This window comes from Colobus angolensis, unplaced genomic scaffold (genome assembly GCF_000951035.1).
Source record: "Colobus angolensis palliatus isolate OR3802 unplaced genomic scaffold, Cang.pa_1.0 Scaffold428, whole genome shotgun sequence".
Classification (NCBI taxonomy): Eukaryota; Metazoa; Chordata; class Mammalia; order Primates; family Cercopithecidae; genus Colobus; species Colobus angolensis.
This window is the reverse complement of record NW_012117688.1, coordinates 1,066,833-1,091,512: the sequence shown is the minus strand read 5'-3', so window position 1 is coordinate 1,091,512 and position 24,680 is coordinate 1,066,833. Positions and strand designations below refer to the sequence as shown.

At 41.5% G+C, this 24,680-nt stretch overlaps 2 protein-coding genes across 3 annotated transcripts in view; one reads left to right on the top strand and one right to left on the bottom strand.

The window, feature by feature from the left end:
* The window catches only part of MAP4K5 (mitogen-activated protein kinase kinase kinase kinase 5), a 108,030-nt gene extending 91,295 nt beyond the window's left edge, over nt 1-16,735 (bottom strand). Inside the window, exons 1-2 of one of the 2 annotated variants that reach the window (XM_011956887.1) lie at nt 16,482-16,735; nt 16,039-16,255 (exon numbers count right to left, since the gene is read on the bottom strand). In XM_011956887.1, coding sequence (XP_011812277.1) covers nt 16,039-16,146 — 108 coding nt within the window. In that variant the 5' untranslated portion in view covers nt 16,147-16,255; nt 16,482-16,735. The remainder of the gene's footprint in view (nt 1-16,038; nt 16,256-16,481) is intronic. The other variant, XM_011956888.1, reaches the window with a different exon arrangement.
* A 367-nt stretch (nt 16,736-17,102) lies between these two features.
* ATL1 (atlastin GTPase 1) overlaps nt 17,103-24,680 on the top strand; it is a 100,340-nt gene continuing 92,762 nt past the window's right edge. The window contains exon 1 of the mRNA XM_011956893.1: nt 17,103-17,461. The gene's annotated coding sequence lies outside the window, so the exon portion shown is untranslated. The remainder of the gene's footprint in view (nt 17,462-24,680) is intronic.

Here is a 24,680-nt window from a genome sequence, read left to right as displayed (position 1 = left end):
TTTTTTTTTTTTTTTTTTTTTAGACGGAGTCTCACTCTGTCACCCAGGCTGGAGTGCTGTGGCCTGATCTCAGCTCACTGCAAGCTCCGCCTCCCGGGTTCACGCCATTCTCCTGCCTCAGCCTTCTGAGTAGCTGGGACTACAGGCGCCCGCCACCTCGCCTGGCTAGTTTTTTGTATTTTTTTAGTAGAGACGAGGTTTCACCATGTTGACCAGGATAGTCTCGATCTCCTGACCTCGTGATCTGCCCGCCTCGGCCTCCCAAAGTGCTGGGATTACAGGCATGGGCCATTGTGCCTAGCCAGTCATCCTTATTCCTTTAAGATTTTATGACCCCTGGTTCATAGTTTCCTCTCTATCCTTTCTCTTGCCTCTACCACTCTTAGTGACTTCAGTATCTGGAACTACTCTGACTTTTCATTCTCTGACCTAACTAACATTATATTTCCTTCCTAATCACTACCTCCTATCCTTTCAGCTCACTTATTCTAGTCCTCCCATTCCAGCCATTCTCCCACCTCATCAATTTGCCAATGCACTTCTCCATGACCATCAATTATTTCTCTCAATTCCATACATCCTCCCTTACCTATAAGGAGTAAACTTCCTCTTCCCTCTATCGTACTAGCCTGGCAAAATCCTAATCCCGATTAACCCCAATTATCCACTAATTCTACACTGGCATCAAATAGCTATGAGTTACCAGAAAAAAATTACAAAATCATGCTAACTGGTCTTATTTGCAAATCAACACAAATCTCAAACTACAACTTCTCCTACAGGTTTTATTTTCCACTCTTCATAAGAACTATTCCTTTCCTCTTGCTTTGAACTTTCAATAATCCCTCAGCCTCTTTGTTACCCCCTCTTCTCTCACCTACCAGAACTGATCATGGAACTGCAGCTTTTCTTTATCTAACATTCACCTATGTAGCTGACCATCTATCTCCAGGGCACATCTCTCCGCACTTTGCTCCAGATTCCTACATCCATGGAAACCTGACAGGCATCTTAACATTAATGTGTCTAACACAGAACACTCGATTATCCCTCTCCACAAACTTTTTCATTCCCACATATTCCCAATCTAAATCAAATTTACTGCCTCCATCCACACTCACTTAAGCCCAAAACCCAGGTCATTTTTTCTTTCCTTCACACTCGTCATGTCTGATATATCAGCAAATCCTGACAGCTTAAACATATAAGCCAAATCCATGCACTTCCTTCTATTTCCAGTGCCATACTGTAGTCCAAGCTTGTCTCCACTAGGAACTGGCAAACTATCTGTGAAACATAAAGAAAGAGCAAGTCAAGAATAATTCCTGTTCTGGATTGCACAATTGGGTAGAGAGTGGTCCCATTTACTGAGATGACAAACATAGAAGGAAGCACACATTCTGTGGAGGGGAGAGAGATATAGATGGGGGCTCAGTTTTGGACATATTTAAATTTTAACTTAAAAGCCGCTTAACAAGAGCTAAACTGGACTGAAAACCGAGTTGGGCATCATCAATGTTACTGAATGCAGGCAGGTGGATGAGATTACTTACAATAAGTAGTCAGAAGAGAAGAGGATCAAGAACAGAATCCTAAAAAATTAGCCACACATAAGGAATAGTGAAAATAGACAAAGTTAAAACGAAACTATTACGGAGATACTATTCTCTGGAATCTCAGTTTGCAGGAATTTTTTAAAGTCATCCAATCCAATCTCTCTTTTAAAGAGCAAATCTCTTCTACTTAATCTATGGTGGTCATTTGGTCAACCTAACACATTCATTTTTAGGATAACTGTAGTTGTAAAGTTTTTTCTGTGATAAGCAAATACATTCTCGAATAATTTCTCTTCAGTGGTCTCAGTTTTGGTTTGTAAGGTAACAATGACTTAACCTGCTCCTTTTACTATATGACAAATTCAGATCTCTAAATTCATCAATGTATTCAATAAGTATTGAGTCCCTATGAAAGTCAGGAGGCCTAAGCTCTAACTCTGCTCAGATAAAATATAAAAGTTTGCTTCTACCTACAGACAAAACATGAATTTTTCAATATGCCATGCCATATAAATTCCAGACCCTTCCCACCAGTCTAGTTACTATTTACTTTGACTATGTGCTCAAAGTTTGATGTCCAACAAAAATGATAGTAGTTACAACATTAGATTCATGACAACAAAGGCAACATTTCTTTTTTTCAGGTTTCTACAAAATTACAATACTTTTTCTTTTTTTTTTCTTTTAAAGACGAAGTCTCTGTCACCCAGGTTGGAGTGCAGTGGCACGATCTCAGCCCACTGCAACTTCTGTGTCCTGGATTGAAGCAATTCTCCTGCCTCAGCCCCCCAAAAAGCTGGGATTACAGACACGTGCCACCATGCCCGACTAAGTTTTGTATTTTTAGTGGAGACGGGGTTTCACCATGTTGGCTAGGCTGGTCTCGAACTCCTGACCTCAGGTGATTTGCCCACCTCGGCCTCCCAAAGTGCTAGGATTACAGGCATGAGCCACCACGCCCAGCCTACAATACTTTTTTTAAGTTTTAAAAATAAATGTTGAGGCCGGGCATGGTGGCTCACACTTGTAATCTCAGCACTCTGGGAGGCTGAGGCAGGTGGATCACTTGAGGTCGAGAGTTCAAGACCATCCTGGCCAACATGGTGAAATCCTGTCTCTACTGAAAATACAAAAATTAGCAGGGCATGGTGGCAGGCGCCTATAGTTCCAGCTATACAGGAGACTGTGGCAGGAAAATTGCTTCGACCCGGGAGGCAGAGGTTGCAGTGGCTGCAGTGAGCCGAGACAGCACCAGGCTGGGCGACAGTGAAACTCCGTCTCAAAAAATAAAACAAAAAATAAATGTTGAAAGTGTTCTATCCAAAACAGAATGCTATATTTTATCTTCTAGCAAGAGTAAAGAAAGTGCTTCATTTTACTTTCTTTATAAATCATTTTGGGAAAAAGAAAGGCTTTAATCACTACATATATTAGTCATCCATCAGTTTAACATTGATTCACTGAGCACCTCTGAAGCATCAGGTACCTCAGGTACAAGGATAATATTAGCAGAGTGACAGCAAGGAATTACTAAGATGAATAAAAATATCTGTACCTGCCCTGAGATTCAATAGGGCAGATTTTAGATCCACATAAGGAAGTTTTCTTTAGCAATCGAAACTGTCCAAAAAAAGACCACTACTTCCCAACACAGTATATCCTTATTATTTAAATAAGAAGTTATAAATGACCATTTGTAAAGGACAAGATAGGGGTTATATGCACTATGTGCCAGCCACAGGTTCCCTGCTAGCTCCCAAACTCCTCAATTTTTATTTTATTTAACTTTAAGTTCCAGGATACATGTGCAGAACGTGCAGGTTTGTTACATAGGTATATGTGTGCCATGGTGGTTTGCTGCACCTATTGACCTGTCCTCTAAGTTCCTTCTCCTTGCCCCCCACCACCAACAGGCCCTGGTGTGTACTGCTCCCCTCCCTGCATCCCTATGTTCTCACTGTTCAACCCCCGCTTATGAGTGAGAACATGCAGTTTAAAACTCCTTAATTTTTGTGGAGCAAGTTATTTCCAAGCTGGCTTCCACACAGTTATACAGGTCTGGACACATGCTTCCTATCCCATGGAAGGAGGCTATAAACTGCACAATTTCCGCACTCCCAGGCAGACAGTAAGCCTTCCTTTAGAATGACTCAAAATCTGTTCACATGACTTCGACCTCAGGTCTTCCACCCAATCTATTAGGATACTCATCTGTCTCTGAAAAGACTTCTCCCAACTCTTTTCTAATGCAGATTGATTTTATTAAAAAGAGAATTACTTACAGAGGCTTACTTAAATTGAACTAATTATCTGGAGGTCTTAATGGCAAAGGAAAGGGAGGAAAGGGCTTGAGTTTCAAGGTAGGGAAGATGTGAACTCTCAATCACTGTTGATGGGTGCAAATTTTTTTGGAGAATAATTGGTCAAAATTCACCAAAACCTTTAAGACAATTTAGGAAATATGGTTCTAGAAATTTATTTAAAGAAATAATAAAGATTGTGTGAAAAAAATTTGTTCAAAGATACCGATCCCAGCATTATTTACAAAAAAGAAATATTGGAGACAATTGGTTGTATGTTTGTATACAATGAATTAAAAAATATAACTATACAAGAAAATAATACACAAGTATTAAATATGTATATTTACTGACAAAAAGTTGCTATACATTTATTATTAAATTTAAAAGCACATTATCAACTATACATCTATATAATATATACTGCATATTATTATACATATCTATTCTATGATTTACACGTATGTCCTTAATATGAAATTTTGAAAGTTGGGAATGTTTATCTCTTAGTAAAGGAGACACAAGTAATTTTTCATTCCTATATAGTTTTAAAAATGAACATGTATCACCAGGTACAGTGGCTCACGACTATAATCCCAGCACTCTGTGAGGCCGAGAGGGGCAGATCACCTGAGGTCAGGCGTTCGAGACCAGCCTGGCCAACATGGTGAAACCCTGTCTCTACAAAAATACAAAAATTAGTCGGGCGTAGTGGCACGCACCTGTAGTACCAGCTACTCAGGAGACTGAAGCAGGAGAACGGCTTGAACCTGGGAGGTGGAGGTTGTAACGAGTCAAGATTGTGCCACTGCACTCCAGCCTGGGCGACAGAGCGAGACTCCATCTCAAAAAATAAATAAATAAAAATAAAACAAAAACAAAAAATGAACATGTATCACTTAAAATGTATTTTGAAAATAAAAAGGTAGGTAAAAGGAGGCTATCTGTGCTGAGGCAAGGAAGGGAGAGACAAACATATAGGAAGGTAAGTCCTACCTGTAGATCTTTACTACTACAGAAAGAATAACAGAAAACAATTTCTGGAAAAAACTGGTAAAGGACCCAAACATCTCTAGCATGTATTACAATGATGAGCCAAAAGCTGAAAATGCAAAAGTCGTTCATTAAAAGATGTCTTTAAAAATATATTGAGTTTAACATGATTCTTTCCGATTTGGATACATGAAGAGTTAAGGGGGTCAAGAAGGCACGGGGCACCTACAAAGGGGATGCATGTAGGTGAGAAATAACACACTGATTCATAAGACAAAGCTGGGGCTGGGTGTGGTGGCTCACACCTGTAATCCTAGGACTTTGGGAGGCCAAGGCAGGTGGATCACGAGCTCAGGAGTTCAAGATCAGCTTGGCCAACATAGTGAAACCCCATCTCTATTAAAAACACAAAAATTCGGCCAGGTGTGGTGGCTCACGCTATAATCCTAGCACTTTGGGAGGCCAAGGCAGGCAGATCACCTGAGGTTGGTAGTTCAAGACCAGCCTGGGCAATACGGTGAAACTCCATTTCTACTAAAATAAAAAAGAAATTAGTCAGGCATGAGGCATGCGCCTGTAGTCCCAGCTACTCAGGAGGCTGTGGCAGGAGAATTGCTTGAACCCAGGAGGCGAAGGCTGCAGTGAGGTGAGATCATGCAACTGTACTCCAGCCTGGGCGACAGAGCAAGACTTTGTGTCAAAAAAAAAAAAAAAAGACAAAGCTGGAAGTCACAATCCTTCACAGGCAGTCCTAATTATCCTAAATCAGAGAGAAGCAAACAAACCTAGCGAGTGCTACTTAAGGCAGGTTATTCTATCTGCCGGAAATAATTCACATTTTTAATTTATAATAGCATTACAGAGCCTAGTTTATAGGACTCAGTTAATTAGCAATAAACATGAATCTAAAGTTCCAACAAAATGAGGACAAGAGAAGGCAGAGCAGGAAGAGTATGCAGCAACCAAAAACGGGAGCATTTCTGTTTTTAGCTATTTGTATTGTAAGGTGGCTATTGGCAAAGTCATCTTTCTTTCTTTCTTTTTTTTTTTGAGATGGAGTTTCACGCTTGTTGCCCAGGCTGGAGTGCAGTGGCTCAATCTTTGCCCACCACAACCTCCACCTCTCAGTTCAAGTGATTCTCCCGATTCCAGCCTCCCGAGTAGCTGGGATTACAGGCGTCCACCACCACGCACAGCTAATTTTTGTATTTTTAGTAGATGGGGTTTCAACATGTTGGTCAGGCTGGTCTCAAACTCCTGACCTCAGGTGATCCACCCACCTTGGCCTTCCAAAGTGCTGGGACTACAGGTGTGAGCCACCACACCCCGCCAAAGTCATCTTGATAGCAAAGGTAAATCAAGCCTAGGCTCTGAATGGAAACATGAGTGTCACAGTAATGACCAAGTGATAACCAGGATGAAGTGCATCTGAAAACTGGTGCTGAGACCTTAAGTTTTATGTATTCAAATAAGTCCATAAATCCCTCATTTCTCAGCAGAGGGATGAGGCTGCTAAGCCTCATCTGACCATAATATGTATAGTGCCTATAGCATGGTAGACAATGTGTTAAGGACTATGTGTAGAGTAGTGAATTTAAAGATGCAGTCCTAAGGTGGCTTGGAATAATGGAAAGAGCAGAGACTGTGGAATCAGAAGATCTGGATTCAAGTCCTTACAGTGCTATCTACTAACAGTAAGATTGAGGGTAACAGTAAGTTTCTTCGTGAGTAAAATAGGGATGATAGCACATCTGTTCCACCTACCTCACTAGATTATCGTGCGAAACAAATCACACACTGATCATGAGAGGGTTATACAAACATTAGTCATTCTTAGTCATGTTAATCCTATTTCATTTTCATAAAAATGTTGGAAGGTGGGGGCCAATATGACTCACTAGCCCAAACACCTCTAAGGACAGATGTGACTATCAGTTGGGCTTCCCACATCATCGTCTCAAAATCTCCATGAGAGATTACATTTAACAAATAAAATTATATTAGGCCTAAATTCATCTTGTACTTCTCAGAGAGTCATCTACCCTCTCGAACTTGACCAATACTTCACGTCACTGGAAAGTAACAGCCTTCTAATAACACTCTCCATATGCAAATACTCACAACAGTCTAATACCACCAAGTGATTTATCTTAGTCAAAGTTCTCAAATTGACAACAAAGCCCCGAAAACACACGTATCACTTGTTAACAGAGTTTGTGTTTCTCTTTCTGTGTTCTTGGTCTGAAACCACAATGTTAGTTCACAAGTGAAACCCTTTTAAATGTTGAAAGCAAAACTAAAAAAAGAAATCTAAGTCAATCTGTATTCTATCCCATTTGTCTTCATAAAATACACTGGAAATGATGATCAAAGTGAAAATGCTAAAGCTATGTAAACAAAGAACTAGAATACTAGATGAATAAGTCCAAGGTTGCAGCTGTATCCACAAGTCAATTTGGGGACTATACTAGTAATGCATCACTATACTTGCACTAGAGACGGCACTGTTTTATGTCTATCTTCACCAAGTTGAAAGTACTTTAAAGACTTCTGTTACAGTTTTCAGAACATGTATTTTGCTCCCAAGTATGGTTCAGAGCTTCACATTCACCATCAGAACCATATTCTCTCTTTAGGCAGTCACAAAATAAGCCTACCTCTGAACAGTAAGAAAAATAAATAATAAGATTTTACCCAGATGACTTTTAAAATAGTAAATATCCACACAGTAACACATCATCCCAATAAAACATGTTTTATTTTTGCAGTGATCTTATACAATATTTAACATAACATTTATTTAATAAGAAATATAATTTAAAATAAAGCTTTTGAAGGACAATCTTTCATCTCTTGTTTTCTACTGTTAAGCTATTTTTCCAAGTTATTCACTCTCACACTCAAACATGAAAACCAGGAGTCTCTCATAATGTCAGACACAGGACACAAAAAGGACAATATATTCACATAGTTCAACTGTGTTACTATTAAAAAATAAGAAAGTGGGTGATGTTTTAATATCAAATGTCAGAGAAATAACAACACATACATCCATTTTCTATTACCTTCAGATTTTTAGGCATCGGACTAGATTCTTAATATTTAAAGATCAGAGTATACTGGTGGAGAGAAGACATAAGAAACAGCTATATTTTCTTTGCTTACAAAGTCATGCTTAAAAACATAAGACTTGGTAACCTACAACCAACCGCTGAACTTAATTAAAAATCACAGTGGGCCGGGTGCGGTGGCTCACACCTGTAATCCCAGCACTTTGGGAGGCTGAGGCGGACGGATCACCTGAGGTCGGGAGTTTGAGACCAGCCTGACCAACATGGAGAAACCCTGTCTCTGCTAAAAATACAAAATTAGCCGGGCATGGTGGCACATGCCTGTAATCCCAACTCCTTACTTGCATGACCACTATGTTGCTTACTCCTTCAAGGCATATTTATTGAGCACATACTATATCCTAGGCAATATCCTACTATAGATGTGTCAACAGTAGACTTAAGATCTCTGTTCTCACGCAGTTTGAGTCTACCAGGAAGACAAGCAAAAATGATGAGTAATGAATGATGAGTATCATGATAAAAATGTACATAGAGCTTTGAAAACATACAGCTGCTAGATGTGACCTACTCTAAGGGACAGAAAAGCCCCCTCCTCCCCTCCACCAAGAAATGTAATGTTTAAACAGAAACCCAAAGAGCAGGCAATAAGATGGAAGAGAAAGAGTGTTCTAAAGGAATACTTGCAAAAATCTGAAAGACAGAGAGTAGAGTGCATATAAATAACTGAAAGTTCAGTATGAATACGGTATTGGGATAAGCAGGGCCTTAATAGGCATATTATTCTAAGACTTTATTCTACAGACAAGGGAAATAAAGGAGATATGACACAAAACTTCAGATTTTTATTTTTTGGAGAATGAATTCATTTTCCTCATTGTAGTTAGAGCAGACAGGAACAAGAATGGAGGCAGGAGATGATAGAGATGATCTCTTGAAACTTTTGGTTCTTATGAAAAGAGCTTCCTCATACCGCTCTGTTTCTCCTCAGACACCTTCAATGTATTATTTTCTCTGCCACCCCTCTAAGGTCACAGCCTTTCCTCAGCTCTCCTACAAACTCTCCTGGGTGACCTCACCTATATTTCACACGTACCACCCATAAAGTGATGATGACTCCCAAACCTGTATCCCCAGTCCAGAACTCTCAAGGCCAGAGTTGCATTTCTTACCACCTACCAGACATATTCACCTATGCAATGCCTTATATTCAAAACCAAACACAAAATCCAGACTCCACAAATTTGGTATTTCCTAACTCTGTTGATAGCATCAATGTAGTCTCACTCAAGCCAGAAATTCTAAATGCCATCAATTACCCTTCTCCTCTTCCCCGTCCACCTCCCCCGCCTCCCCATTACCAGGTGTTTTTGATCCTCTTCTAAATATGACTCAAATCCATCCCTTCCTTTCATCTTCTATACCACCACCTACATTTAGTCTTGCATAAGCTCTCATCTGGATTATTCAGGAACTGGTCTCTACATTTCTGGCCACTTTGTAAAATCTATACACTACACTGTAAGATATTTCCTCCTAAAAAGTGTTTCCCTAGGCAGGGCACCGTGTACTCACACCTATAATCCCAGCACTTTGGGAGGCAGAGGTGGGTCAATTGCTTGAGCCTCAGAGTTTGAGACCAGCCTGGGCAACATGGCAAAATTCCATCTTTAAAAAAAAATAATAATAATACAAAAATTAGCTGGGCATGGCAGTGTGTGCCAGTCCCAGCTACTCAGGAGGCTGAAGTGGGAGGATCACTTGGGCCTGGGAGGCAGTGGGTCTAGTGGGCTGAGATCATGTCACTACACTACAGCCGAAGTGACAGAGTAAGACCATCTCAAAAAAATAAAAATAAATAATTGAAAAGGTCCAAATTCTTTGATATGACACACAGGGTCCATTAGCTGGTGTTTCCTGCCAGAAAATAGCCTCTATTCTCCATCTATAAAAAAAATAAATAAATAATTGAAATGACATCTCTGCCAGATGTCACACTGAACCTGGAATGAATACAGATGCAGACCTCTCAAAACTCATCACAGTTTCTCAAGCCTCCAGGTGTTTGCACATACCATTCCCAAAGTCTGGAACATCTTTTCCTATCTTCTCTACCTAGAAACCACTGGTCTTCTTTTAAAAATCCAGTTAACGCCCCTTCCTCTGTTAATCTTCCTTGGTTCACACTCCCCTCTCCCTTCTTTCATCCCCAATAAAGACAGAGTTGGGCATTTCTTCCACTTCTCTTCTATGGCACATAATTTTCTAACAAATTATGACTGCTTACATCACTGTTTTCTTTTTTGTTTTTTTGAGATGGAGTTTTGCTTTTGTTGCCCAGGTTGGAGTGAAGTGGCGCAATCTCAGCTCACTGCAACCTCTGTCCTCCGGGTTCAAGCAATTCTCTTGCCTCAGCTTTCCAAGTGGCTGAGATTATAGGCGCCTGCCACCATGCCCGGCTAATTTTTGCATTTTTAAAAGAGACAGGGTTTTGTCATGTTGGCCAGGCTCAAACTCCTGACCTCAGGTGATCCACCAGCCTTGGCCTCCCAAAGTGCTAGGATTACAGGCGTGAGCCACTGTGCCTGGCCACATCTGTTTTCTTGACTAAACTATATGCTTTTTATTGATAGTATACTTTCTTTATCTCATGTTTGTATCCCCATACCCTAACACATTGTCAGCACCTAATAAATACTTCTTTAATGAGTGAATGCTTATTATAGAAGTGTGATGATACATTAAGCTTTGTCTCTATAAAATGGGATCTTGGGATATGTTTCAAAGTGCCTAAAGCCATTCCAGAATGGTGACTCTTGGATGGAGGAAAGGAAAGTGAAGGCATACATAAAGGAGATTCCTCATAGCAGACCTACTTCATCTAGCATCCAAAGGAATCCATGTTAGTGACAAGACTACATGACAAAGACTTCTACACAAATTATAGTATCATTTATAATTGCAAAAAAAGTTTGAAAACTAGAAATAACAAATATGCAACTTAGAATGATTAACTAAATGAAGGTTCATTCAATGGATCCTTTAAAAATAGTAATTCTGACAGGGTGCGGTGGCTCACACCTGTAATTCCAGCACTTTGGGAGGCCGAGGTGGGCAGACCACAAGGTCAGGAGATCAAGACCATCCTGGCCAACATGGTGAAACCCCATCTCTACTAAAAATACAAAAATTAGCTGGCTGTGGTGTCACATGCCTGTAATCCCAGCTACTTGGGAGGCTGAGGCAGGAGAATTGCCTGAACCAGGGAGTCAGAGGTTGCAGTGAGCTGAGATCGCACCACTGTACTCCTGCCTGGCGACATTGCAAGACTCCGTTCAAAAAAAAAATTCTTTTGTGTGATTACACCACTGCACTCTAGCCTGGGGAAAAGAGCAAGACCCTGTCACCAAAAAAAAAAAAAAAAAAATTATTATGTTTGTAGAATATTTAACGACTAGGGAAAATGCTGATCATTTCAATCAATCAGAAAAAAGAGTTATAGCATAATCCCAATCATAAATTAAACATAAAAACCATTTTGGAAATACTGGCTTAAAAACATTTAGGAAAAAAGCCTGAAATAAACTGTATGAAATTATTAGTAGTACTTATCTCTCATTAATTTTCTACAACTAATTTGTTCAATAAATATTTATTGAGCATTTGTTACATTACAGAGATGTGCAGGAGACATCTGTTTCTGTCCTCTGGGAACTAAACATGTTATTCTTCTATAATCAATCAGATAAAGCAATAAAGGTTAGAAAAAAATTCATGGGATTGCCCAGTCTAAATTTATATTCTATGAAAGGTAAAAATAATAATAAATAAAAATAAAAAGCCAAATTCCTAGAACTTCTCCGAAATCTAGGCTGGAAACAATTTTGATACAAATATTTGGATAAGGACTGCCCAAATGGCTTGTACTACTGATTACAAACCGTATCATGATGCTGTAGTTGTTCTAGATCCTTGTGGTCAGAAGGTAGTTGAGAATCTAAATCTCCAGATTTATCCTTCCTGTTGGCAAATCTAAATTTTTACAGTAATTACAAATAAAAGCTACTTAGTTGAAATTTAATCCTTCATCCACCATCCACCAAATTTCTTTTGTCTTCTGTGTTTCTTTCCCCTCTACCATTTCTTGCTCTTGCCCTCAATGATTCACTCCATTTATCTAAAAGAATCCTATGTTCCTCCTCTTCTTTCAACCAAGGAACAGCCAATATAAGATTGAACTCTCCCTCTTGGGAATTCTCAGGAAAGATGGAAGCTTCAAAGGGGATGTGTGGTATTGATGAACATAACATCACGAAGAATCTGAAAGCCATAGTCCTTTTAAAGCTCCTGCTTCAAAAGATACCTAAGGTGTAAAAAAAAAAAAGTGGGGATAAGTCCAGGCTTGGTAGCTCACACCCATTAACCCTAGCCCTTCGGGAGACTGAGGCAGAAGGATCACATGAGGTCAAAAATTTGAGACCAGCTTGGGCAACATAAGAAGACCCTGTCTTTACATTAAAAAATAAAAATAAAAAAAAAATTAGCCAGGCATGTTGCCACACACACTTGTAGTCCCAGCTACTGAGGAGCCTGAGGAGGGAGAATCCCTTAAGCCCAGGAGTTCAAGGCTGCAGTGAGCTGATTGTGCCACTGGAATCCAGCCTAAAGAGGAAGATCCTATCTCAAAAAAAAAAAGGGGATATTATCTGAGTAGAACAGTGGCTAATTTACCTTCATTATTCTTTTTTTTTTTTTTTTTTTTTAGACGGAGTCTCGCTCTGTCCCCCAGGCTGGAGTGCTGTGGCCTGATCTCAGCTCACTGCAAGCTCCGCCTCCCGGGTTCACGCCATTCTCCTGCCTCAGCCTCCCGGGTAGCTGGGACTACAGGCGCCGCCACCTCGCCCAGCTAGTTTTTTGTAGTTTTTAGTAGAGACGGGGTTTCACCGTGTTAGCCAGGGTGGTCTCGATCTCCTGACCTCGTGATCCACCCGTCTTGGCCTCCCAAAGTGCTGGGATTACAGGCTTGAGCCACCGCGCCTGGCCCATTATTCTTTACTGTAGTTATTTCACTAGTTTATATCCTACATTGAAAATACTTCTAAAACTTCCTAGGATTTTCAGCTTACCAGAAACACAGTGATAAATAGTAAAATTACTCTAATTGCCCAGAGCTTAAAAAATGTAGCACTATAGTTTCAGGTTACACGTTTTTAGGCATACTAAGGAGTGAATTTAAACTGACAAAATTCTATAGGACTTAGATCACTGATAGTGGATATACTATAAAATAGTTTTTCAGAAATATTTCCCCAGAGAACTCAAATAGTTGAAATGTGTAATAAAAATACACATGCAGGGTATCACTAGAAAGCATCCTAGGGCTGGATGTGGTGGCTCATGCCTGTAGTTTCAATACTTTGGGAGGCTGACGCAGGCAGATCTCAGGAGTTCAAGACCAGCCTGGGAAACATGGCAAGATCCCCTCTCTACTAAAAAAATACAAAGATTAGCCAGACATGGTGGCGCTCGCCTGTAGTGCCAGCTACTTGGGAGGCTGAGGTGGGAGGATCACTTCAGCCAGGGGGATTGAGGTTTCAATGAACCAAGATCACCACTGCCCTCTAGCCTGGGGGACAGAGCGAGACCCTGTAACTAAACAAACAAGCAGAAGGCATTACAGGAATACACAGAGTACTAAATGCTAACTTAGTGTTATGTCAAAAGCATATGCTCAGAGAACTAGGTGACAGAGTCTGATATTCGTTCATTCATTTATTCATCAAATTTTTAGGAAGTACTCTGTGGTAGGCATAATCAGAGACAGAGCAGTGAAGAGATTAAAATCCCTGCCATCATGGAGTATTTTAGTGAATCTAGATAAATAAAAAACAAGAAAAAAATAAGTAAAACATTTTGTTGGTGATAAGTACAAAGCAAAAAAACAAAGTAGAAAAAAAGATTTGAGAGGGTGTGAAAAAAAGGAGGAAGGGAGCAAGCCCTACAGTAGGGGGTGGTGGGAAGGGGGAGACATTACGAAGAGAGGAAATAGCAAGAACAAGGACCCAAAGATGGGGAGATGCTTATTATGTTTAAGGAGCAGCAAGCAGGCCGGTGTGACTAGAGCAGAATGACTACGGAGAGTGGTAGATGAGGCTGAGAAATAAGGGGGGAAGGGCTAGGTCTTGCCCAGGAGTATTTGGGTAAGGTTTTCATGGACAGGTATTATAGCAACAGGTGGAAATGGAGGGGTGGAAGGTGCTTCCAAGGAATTAGAACAAAGGAAAACAAAAGACAAGGAGCTACGAATGCCTTAAGGATGTTTAGAATCAGAGGCTGGCCTAGTGTGGAATGAATATACATGTAAGTGTGAGGAAGCAACACTGTGAGAGTAGGGGACCATGTGTTAAGGGGTGAAGGTAGAGGGTGATGAATATTCAGTTTTTGATCCTCTGTTTGGGAACTGCAGAAGAGAGACTAGGACAGGAAGGCACCAGGGTAAAAGGTAGGCATTAGCTGCCCCTTAAACATAATCTTTGCTTTTTCCCTAGCATGAATAAAATCCTGCTCCAGATAGTTGTTTTAGTTACCATATCTATGAAGAAAAACGGTGCACGTCTTAAGATCTTTGTGGGGAAAACACTCCTAAAACTTTATTGTAGTAGGGAGAAGAGAATATATACAACAAGTAGAATTTATACTATTGTAAATTAACATGAACTAAACGGAACTGGTCTAATACACAGTGAATCATAAGACAAAGATGACTAAAAAATGAGACTGAGAAAGGAAACAGGAATTTCAATTTTCTAAAGAGCATTCCACAAAATGGCTAATCCTTGGATAAACAACGAAGTTAACTACCTCTAATTTTACATAAAGAAGAAGAGGATTGTTACAATCATACACGTTGAGTTCAAAGGTATTCAAAAGGTAAGAGCCGGAACCTTGCTCACAATTCATCACCTCAGTACCTCTACCAGTGACTGGTACAGAAGACTCGAATGCTTGTTTAAGGAATAAAAAGCCTATCCATTACAGTATATCTCAGTAGAATCGAACAGTGCTACGGCTATAGTACCACCACCTTGAAAGGGTAATATTAATAGGGAGGAAATTAAAAGTAAGTAGAAAGAGGGGAACCACCTGTGCAAAACAACAACATAACCCCAGAGGAATCTACTGGTTAATTACCCAAATGCCACAAAACCATCTCAGCGGATATGCATAAGTGTTGTTTGGCACAATGAGATATGTATTATGATCAAATCCAATAAACAACGCTATTCCCTTTTTGGAACACAAAACAAAAAGCATAAGGCAATCTCAATCTCTTTCCTCTGAACCACTCAATAACTCAGCGGATTTGGGGAACTGGGTTTGCTTCTCTACAATGCTTTTTAAAATACTAAATTAGGAGTAACTCACTCTCATCGTTTGTCTTAAGTATCACAAAAGAGCACAATACAAAGACATCAGCTCATATCCACTCATGGTTATGGGATGTTATAAATCCCTGAAAGGAACCGTTAAAGTAAAACAAAACTCAGCAAGTTAATATTACATTTTTATCGTCAACCAAAAACAAACGATCAAACTTCTACCAGGAAAAGCATCGTTTTATATGGGATAATGTTTGCATACATGTCACCAATATTAGTTTGCTTACAGTTAAAGCTCAGAGACAGGGTTTTATATGGCTTTTTTAGCCAAACTCATCCATTAAAACAAAATTTTTTTTAAAAAATGCAAATGTCTGAATGTCAATATTCTTTCCTATCTTCCATGAAGCATTTTTCCATGCTAACACTAGAGCATCCTTCGGTGTAATTCCACAAGCACATTCAAATTCCCTTCAATACCATAAATAAGCCCTATTAAAAAGCCTTTAAACCACAAAAAAGTGCAACAGCGGTTTGCAACTGTGTGGTTAGTTCTGCTTGTTGGTAGAGATTAGCATAAGCTACGAGTCGAGGTTGCTCAGAACCGAGTAAAAGGGACCTCGGCCGCTTCCCCCCTAGAGGCAACAATAAAAGCATCCTCCACTCGTCCCAATACTCGTCCCATTCCCGGGACCCAGTCGACCGCAGGAAAAAAAAAAGCAGGGCCAGCCTTACTTACCTTGTATACGTCCCCGTAGGTGCCGCTGCCTACCCTCTGGACAAGCTCGTAGTCCTGCTGCGGGTTCCGCCTCAGGATGTCCGCGGCAGGCCGCAGCGGGGCCTCCATCTTCGCTTAGGGCCCGGCCCCCGCCGGCTCAGCCGGCGGCTCCCCGATTCCCGCTAACGAGCACGAACGGCGCCGCTTCCCAACATGGAGCCTCTGCCGGCAGCTCCGCCTGCACGAGGGACGAGCAAAGGCGGGTCGGCGTCGCGGGCTACGACCCCTCGCGGCCCGGCCCCTTCCCTTCCGTTCCGCCAGCGGCCGTGGAAGAGAAACGGGCCTCGAAGGGCCCCCGGCGTCCAGTATCCCCGTTCGGGCTGCGGCCCTTCCCCCTCCCCGGCCGCCCGCGAACTGCCCGACGGGGCCTCCCCGCCCGCCGGGGCCCGGGGCCGGCTCGGTACCTGATGGGGGCGGCCCCGCTCTTTGTTGAGCGCGGAAGCGCCCGGGACCTACTTCCTAGACCGCACCCGCGTCCTCCTCCCCTGCGCCGACCGGCACCTCTGCGTTTGCCGCCGCCGTCGCCGCCACTCAGCCGCTGCACCGCGCGTCCTCTCGGGGGCGGCGGAGGCGCGTACGATCGCCGCGGCCGCACCACGTTCCCCACCCGGGGCTGCGTCACCGGGAGACACGTTCCCAGCCAGCATGGGTCGGCGCCCAGCGGCCCGCCCGAGCGCTCCGGCCGCGGAACCAGAGTGCCGCCCTGAGGCCTGCTGAAGACACAACACCCTCCCGACCGCGCCACCGCGCCCCCCTAGCCGGGCGCGTCATTGCAGGGCCTGGGCTGTCTCCCTCCCACTCTCAGAAATAAGGGACACCCCTGGGCATTCGTGGGCCAACGGGCCTTGGCTAAACCGTCCCCACATTTGTCAGGTAGGCCTGTAGGGTGACGGGTAGAGGAAGAAGGGCGATGGGAACGTAGTCCTCTAAGTTAAACACGGAAAAGATACGTTAAGGGCACCGGGCCAGAAGTAACCTGGCAGCGGGGCGCCGGGGAAGGAGGTGGGGGAGTGCCAGGTTAACTAAGTCCCGGCACACCCTACTGCACCTTCCTGTTTTGCAAACCATTCCCGGTGGTACCAGTTTGAGGCTGTACTGTACACCTGCACAACCTGTCTTCTACTTAGTTCTTCTGAGACATTTCTGAAAGTCTGAATTCCTAGGACTGCTCAGTGGCCTTTGTTGGCCACAAAGGCCACTGTTGGCCACACGCAGTGTCTCATCGCTGGTATTGCACCTTTAATGAGATCAGGAGTTCCGCACAAGTAAAACAAAGTCGGGGGTCACAGACTGGTTCTGGTTCTACCACTTCCTCAGTATGTGCTGTGGGACAAAACAGCGTATTTGGCAACATCTCAGTGTCCTTATCTGCAGCTTGAAGAGGGTAAGATTTTGCATCTGACACACAGGAAAGTGTTTATAAAGCGTTTTACAGGATTGTAAAGGGGGTTATCGAATATAAGAGGTCTTAAAATACTTAACAATGCACAGCATATATGGAACAGGAGTTCGGGGAAGTAATTTGGCTGATATTTCACAAGCTGTTTGCAGTTTCAGTTCCAGTCTTGTTCTGAAGGTAGAAATTAAGTTGCCAGTGTTACATTATACTGGCTAAGTTATTTCTAGAGCCTCTTAGAGAATTTGAACAGAAAAGCCAGATAACACTCAGCCACTGCATTTAGTGACTGAAACATCACAAAAGAGCAAGTTGGAGATGTTGGCATGTGGCTTTGAACATCCAATTTTTAATTCTGTTCTTGAGAAATATACTCCTGATTGTTGATAATTGTGTAATGTAGAAATTAAATTCGCACCTTAACAGGACAGGGCATATATGTATTTTCTTGTGCTCCACACACAAAGGACACTTATTTGGGGAACATAAGTAAGCCCAGACTTACATGCTCCAGGGACAAAGCCTATGTGTTTGCTGCATTGAAAAAATTGTTGAAGAACAGTTCCTTCTTTCAAAGATTCTTGGCACTTGTTTTGGTGGGCACATACTTTTGGCTTCGATGACTCAAAATCTCTTCAAATGTTCTATTGGTATCTTAGTACTTGTTTACTGTCATAAATTCATTTGGGACTTTTTTCCTCTGGTCCTATAAGCATTGATCCTTTATCTAGTCTGAAGTATGTTTATTCTTACATATTTATACTTGCATTACTCCAGGGAATTTCAGGCAGCATACAGAAAACACATACTATAAAGCAAGATAAAAATAAGTGGGCAAACTAGTATGAAGTTAAAGAGAAGGAAAATACGAACCCAGAACAGTGCAACAAATCAGCCAACCAGAGGATTTTGTAGTGTTTTTGAGATCAAGAGTAACCAATTGATCAAGAAAGAGGCACATATTTTCCTGATGCGAAGATTTCAAAAAATTTTATTTAATGAGCTTTATTCATAAAGTAGAAACTGAATGCCCAGTTTGAGACAAGGATAAATATCCTGACAATCCTTTAAGCATGTTATTCTTGAAATACAGCATTTAAAATGAATTAGGCAATAAAATGTTTGAGGTCATAGGCTTCAACAAGACCCTGGAGTGCAGATATTTTATATTGCCAGTAATGGCAGATCCATATGCTTTGACTATCAACCTAGAGGCAGATAGCATGGAAAAAGTCAAGACTCTATGTGGTGGCTAAAAAATGTGTCTGCTGTAATCATTATTTTACTTGTACCGCAATTCATGCAAAGAGGAAAACATTTGTTTTACACTAACTCCAAAAGAATCTTAAGGATTTTTAAAATACTGGTTGAGTTAATTTTAACAAGATCAGTGAAGTGGGTTGCTTTGTAAAGAAATTCAAATTCAATTACTTAAATATACACTGAGTAAATTTAATTTTACATCCTGGACAATTAAGCAAATAATTTCAAAGTTGAAGTTTATGTAATAATATGTTAGTTATGTCATGGAAACTGACTAGAGAGTTTCTTACAAACCACCCAATTTCATATGACAAGGTATGGAATAAGAATAAATATGGCTTGATAGGTCCTTCATTCCAACCTAATTGTCATGCATTCTTAGTGTCTTCATGCTGACACATAAATATTTTTCAGCTTTTACCCTTATCAGTATAATATACGATAATGGTATGTCACATACTTTGTAATGTACTTCCCTTCTTTCAGAGTTCTTCGGTAAGATGCTAACTGTAATCTGTGGGCTCTAGTTTCAGCTCTAACTTTAGCCAAGGCTGAATAAAAAAGAATTGGGGGACATAAAATGCTTTATCTTTTATAAAGCTAAGGTTCACAATTTATTATCCAAGACAAAATGGCTAATTAAACCTTCAAGTGTGATAGGACAGAGTATAAGGACAATAACTTTAGTCTATTGAACATACAGATTTAAGCAATATGGTAATCTCCTGATTAATCTGCCAACATAAACTAATTTCAACATGTAACTCTATGTGATTCAGTTGACTGCTCTATAGATCTGTTAAACAGAAATCAATTAAATGTTGGAAGACAATGCCACAACTATGATTTGGATTTTTAAATAATTATTATTAAACTATTGTTTTACTAATTAGGGCCACTTGTCTTTTGAGACATAAACCATGTTTTCCAAATATAGGGCAATTCTTATATATTTTCTGGATGGCAATAGAACATGTATCTCATTCAGAATCAGTATCAGGTCATTAGGATAAGAGTTTTAAAAAGAAGAGGTGAGGAAGGCAGTCAATATCCCTTTCATCCAGTTTGAATTGATCATCAGATATGTTACAGATATGGTTTGTCTGTGTCCCCACCCAAATCTCATCTTGAATTCCCACGTGTTGTAGGAGGGACTCAGTAGGAGGTAATGAGTCATGAGCGCAAGTCTTTCCCATGCTGTTTTCATGATAGTGAATAAGTCTCACAAGATCTGATGGTTTTAAAAAGACGAGTTCCCCTGCACAAACTCCCTCTTTTTGCCTGCTGCCATCCGTGTAAGACATGACTTGCTCTTCCTTGCCTTCTGCAATGATTGTGAGGCTTCCCAGCCACATGAAACTGTAAGTCCAATTAAACCTCTTTCTTTTGTAAATTGCCCAGTCTCAGGTTTGTTTTATCAGCAGCATGAAAACAGACGAATTAATTAAATTGAGGTCTGGCACTGTGGCCCATGCCTGTACTCCCAGCACTTTGGGAGGCCAAGGTAGGCAGATCACCTGAGGTCAGGAGTTCAAGACCAGCCTGACCAACATAGAGAAACCCTGTCTCTATTAAAAATACAAAATTAGCCAGGTGTGGTGGTGCATGCCTGTAATCCCAGCTACTCGGAAGACTGAGGCATTAGAATCGCTTGAACCCAGGAAGCGGAGGTTGCAGTGAGCCAAGATTGTACCATTGCACTCCAGCCTGGGCAACAAGAGTGAAACTCTGTCTCAAAAAAAAAAAAAAAAAAAAAAAAAAATTGGTACTAGTAGAGTGAGATGTTGCTGAACAGTTACCTGAAAATGTGGAAGCGACTTTGGAACTGGGTAACAGGCAGAGGTTGGAACAGTTTGGAGGGCTCAGGAGAAGACAGGAAAATGTGGGAAAGTTTGGAACTTCCTAGGGACTTGTTGGATGGCTTTTACAAAAATGCCGATAGTGATATAACAATAAGGTCCAGGCTGAGGTAGTCTCAGATGGAGATGAGGAACTTGTTGGAACTGGAGCAAAGGTGATTATTGTTATATTTTAGCAAAGACACTGGTGGCATTTTGCCCCTGCCCTAGGGGTTTGTGGAACTTTGAACTTGAGAGAGATGATTTAGGGTATCTGGCAGAAGAAATACCTAAGCAGCAAAGCATTCAAGAGGTGACTAGGGTGCTGTTAAAAGCATTCAGTCTTATGAGGGAAGCAGAGCATAAAAGTTTGGAAAATTTGCAGCCTGACAATACAATGGAAAAGAAAAATCCTATTTTCTGAGGAAAAATTCAAGTGGTCTGCAGAAATCTGCATAAGTAACGAAGAGCTGAATATTAATTCCCAAGACAATGGGGAAAATGCCTCCAGGGCACATCAGAGGTCTTCCTGGCAGACCTTCCCATCACAGGCCTGGAGACCTAGGAGGAAAAAGTGGTTTAATTTGCTAGACCCAGGGTCCCTGTGCTGCGTGCAGCCTAGAGACTTGGTGCCCTGCATTCCGGCTGCTCCAGCCGCAGCTGAAAGGGGCCAACATAGAGCTGGGGCCATGGCTTCAGAGGGTGCAAGCCTCAAGCCTTGGCAGCTTCCACGTGGTGTTGAGCCTGCTAGTACACAGAAGTCAAGAATTGAGGTTTGGGAACCTTTGCCTAGATTTCAGACAATGTATGGAAATGCCTGGATGCCAAGGCAAAAGTTTTCTGCAGGGCTAGGGCTCTCATGAAGAACCTCTGCTAGTGCAGTGAGAAAGGGAAATGTGGGATCAGAGCCCCCACACAGAGTTCCTACTGGGGCACTGTCTAGTGGAGCTGTGAGAAGAGGGTCACTGTCCTCCAGACCCCAGAATGGTAGATCCACTGACAGCTTGCACCGTGCACATGGAAAAGCTGCAGACACGCAACACCATCCCATGAAAGCAGCCAGAGGGAGGCTGTACCCTGCAAAGCCACAGAGCAGAGCTGCCCAAGACCATGGGACCCAACCTCTTGCATCAGCATGACCTAGATGTGAGACATGAAGTCAAAGGAGATCATTTTGGAGCTCTAAGATTTGACTGCCCCGCTTGATTTCAGACTTGCATGGGGCCTGTAATCCCTTTGTTTTGGCCCATTTCTCCCATTTCAAATGGCTGTATTTACCCAATGCCTGTACTCCCACTGTATCTAGGAAGTAACTAACCTGCTTTTGATTTTACAAGCTCACTGGTAGAAGGGACTTGCCTTGTCTCGGATGAGATGTTGGACTGCAGACTTTTGAGTTAATGCTGAAATGATTTAACACTTTGGGGGACTGTTGGGAAGGCATGATTGATTTTGAAATGTGAGGGCATGAGATTTGGGAGGGGCCAGGGGCAGAATGATATGGTTTGGCTGTGTGCCCACCCGCATCTCATCTTGAATTCCCATGTGAGAGAGGGACCCGGTGGGAGGTAATTGAATCCTGGGGGCAAATCTTTCCTGTCGTGTTCTCATGACAGTGAATAAGTCTCATGAGATCTGATGGCTTTAAAATAGGGTATTCCCCTGCACGAGCCCTCCCTTTTCCTGCTGGCATCCATGTAGGAAGTGACTTGCTCCTCCTTTCCTTCTGCCATGATTGTGAGGCTTCCCCTGCCACATGGAACTGTACATGCAATTAAACCTCTTTCTTTTGTAAATTGCCCACTCTTGGGTATGTCTTTATCAGCAGTGTGAAAACAGACTAATAGAGTTAAAAAGCTGTTTCTATTAACCTTTATTGTCAGAGTGGTTTTAAGGTTTATGTGAAAATTGGTAGAAGGATTTCTGTATTAACTCACAAATTGATTTTGTCTGCAAATTCAATAGCTGAGAAAAGATAGCAGATTACAAATAATCTTATGCTGTTCCTTATTGATTTCCTCACACAATAACAGGTATGTTCAAAAGGGTGCCCAAAGTTTGCCCGCACCTCATGTAGACTAGTGTTATGAGCAGAAAAAGCCACAATGCTTGACTGGGATCCTATCCTACAGCTGAATAACTCTTGCAGGATTCTAATAAGCTCTCCTTTTCTTTGTCTCTGCAGAACAAGGATAATAATGGCTTTCCACTGTTGCTAATCTCAGGATTCCTTGCTATCTATTGGTGATTTGCTTAACCCTGTCCTCATTTTTTATCATTTATTTATTTATTAGAGATGGTGCTTGCTCTGTTGCCCAGGCTAGAATGCAGTGGCTATTGACACGCGCTATCATACTGTATCACAGCTTCAAACTCCTGGCCCCAAGCAATCCGCCTACCTCAACCTCCCAAGTAGCTGTGACTATGAGTGTGCACCACTGTGCCCAGCTTTGATTTTTATAAATGGTCCTTTTTTTATATTCTCTTTCTGTGCTTTTTCTTCCGAGAAACCTGATTGATAAAGTTATAGGGATTAGAATTAATCTCAGAAAAGAGACTCTCAAAATGACTTTCTAGGATGGTATTACTCGCATGTCTGATGATTACTTGTATAAACTACTTGCCAAGGAAAATGAAACGGTGGTATTCTATAGCATGGAGTGGCATCACAATTATTCAGACTATCAGTAGTGGCATGAAATGGAGTATCAGTGTAGGGCACGACTTTGAAAGATCAATCTCTATCACGTAGCTGCTATGACAGTGAGGTTTACTAAAATTGTTGTGTCATTTGGCTCTTCTGACTGCTTCTGTGAGAGTACATGAAGAAAAGACAAATAGCCTTGGGTTCCAAATATCAGGCATGAATAGAAATTCAGAAAACTTCCTTGACAGGTTTGAAGAAATCTATTATCTCTTATAGCTAAGGGGAAGATATGGCTGAGGATCAAGTCCAGGGCCTGACTATGAAGGCTTTGGAGTTGCAATATTAATTAAATGTGAGACCTAGTTCTGTTATGCTAAGGTAAGGGCACTGGTGAATATGGCCTAGGACCTATGACATGGGATGGGGGCATTTGAGCTGATATGAATGAGGCTTAGAAACATGAGTTGGAAGAAAGAGTTTCAGTATAGCCCTAATGGGGAAGTACACAGAATGCTCTTGGAGGAGAGCTTATACAATGAAGAAGCTGTAGGATCTTGCTAAATACTTACCTGGGATTCAGATTTGCTGTGTTGACTTGAGCATCTGCAAGTCCTTCTAAGTGGGTTACTAGAAGCTTGTTCTCAATAATAGCTTACAATCTATATGCTGAGATGCCAGAATTTCCCTGGCATACTGTAGAAGAAAGAATCTCAAGGTTTAGGGAGATAGGATGTTGGATTTGCTCTATTATAGTCATTCTGCTTAGTCATACTCTATTCACACCATGCCCAGGAGGGCCCATAGAATTTACTCTTTTCAAGGCATTGAATGAGGGAGAACAGATACCCTTGAAAAATTCTTCTGTAGCTGCCCTCAGTAGATTAGAGATGATGATCACGAGCCCACATTGAAACTGGGATCCATGATTTTATATCCTGGTAGAGGCTTAACTGTCAAAGGCATGTTTAGCACAATTACTATAATAACCTTCAGGAAGAGGTGAAAATCGGGATGTTTTGACTGCAAGTATAGGTGGTGGTATCCTATTGATCCCTGAGTCTCTAGGAATGAATAAAAACCATCAGCCTGCTTAAGTGCTATTTGACATATGTAGGTGGAAAAATCCTGGGACTGATAGGTAGAAACCTAACTGAAATCACTGTAATAGAGATTCAAGACATATTACCTGAATCTTAGACATAAACCAGTTCACAAACCTGGAGTCCCTTAATTAAGGGTGAGGCCAGATGTCTTTGAGGAAGAGTCCCATAGTGCAGTCAGGTATAAATGGTGACTTTTCCCTAAGGCCATTTCCAGAGGCACTTGTATCCTTTTACCAGGGTGATTGTGAACTAAGGAATGGGAAATTCTCATATGTTCTGGAGGTTAATTGATATTAGCTCTGAATACTAATCTCTGCAGTCTCAAAATACCACCAAAATTCCAGTGATTAGAGATT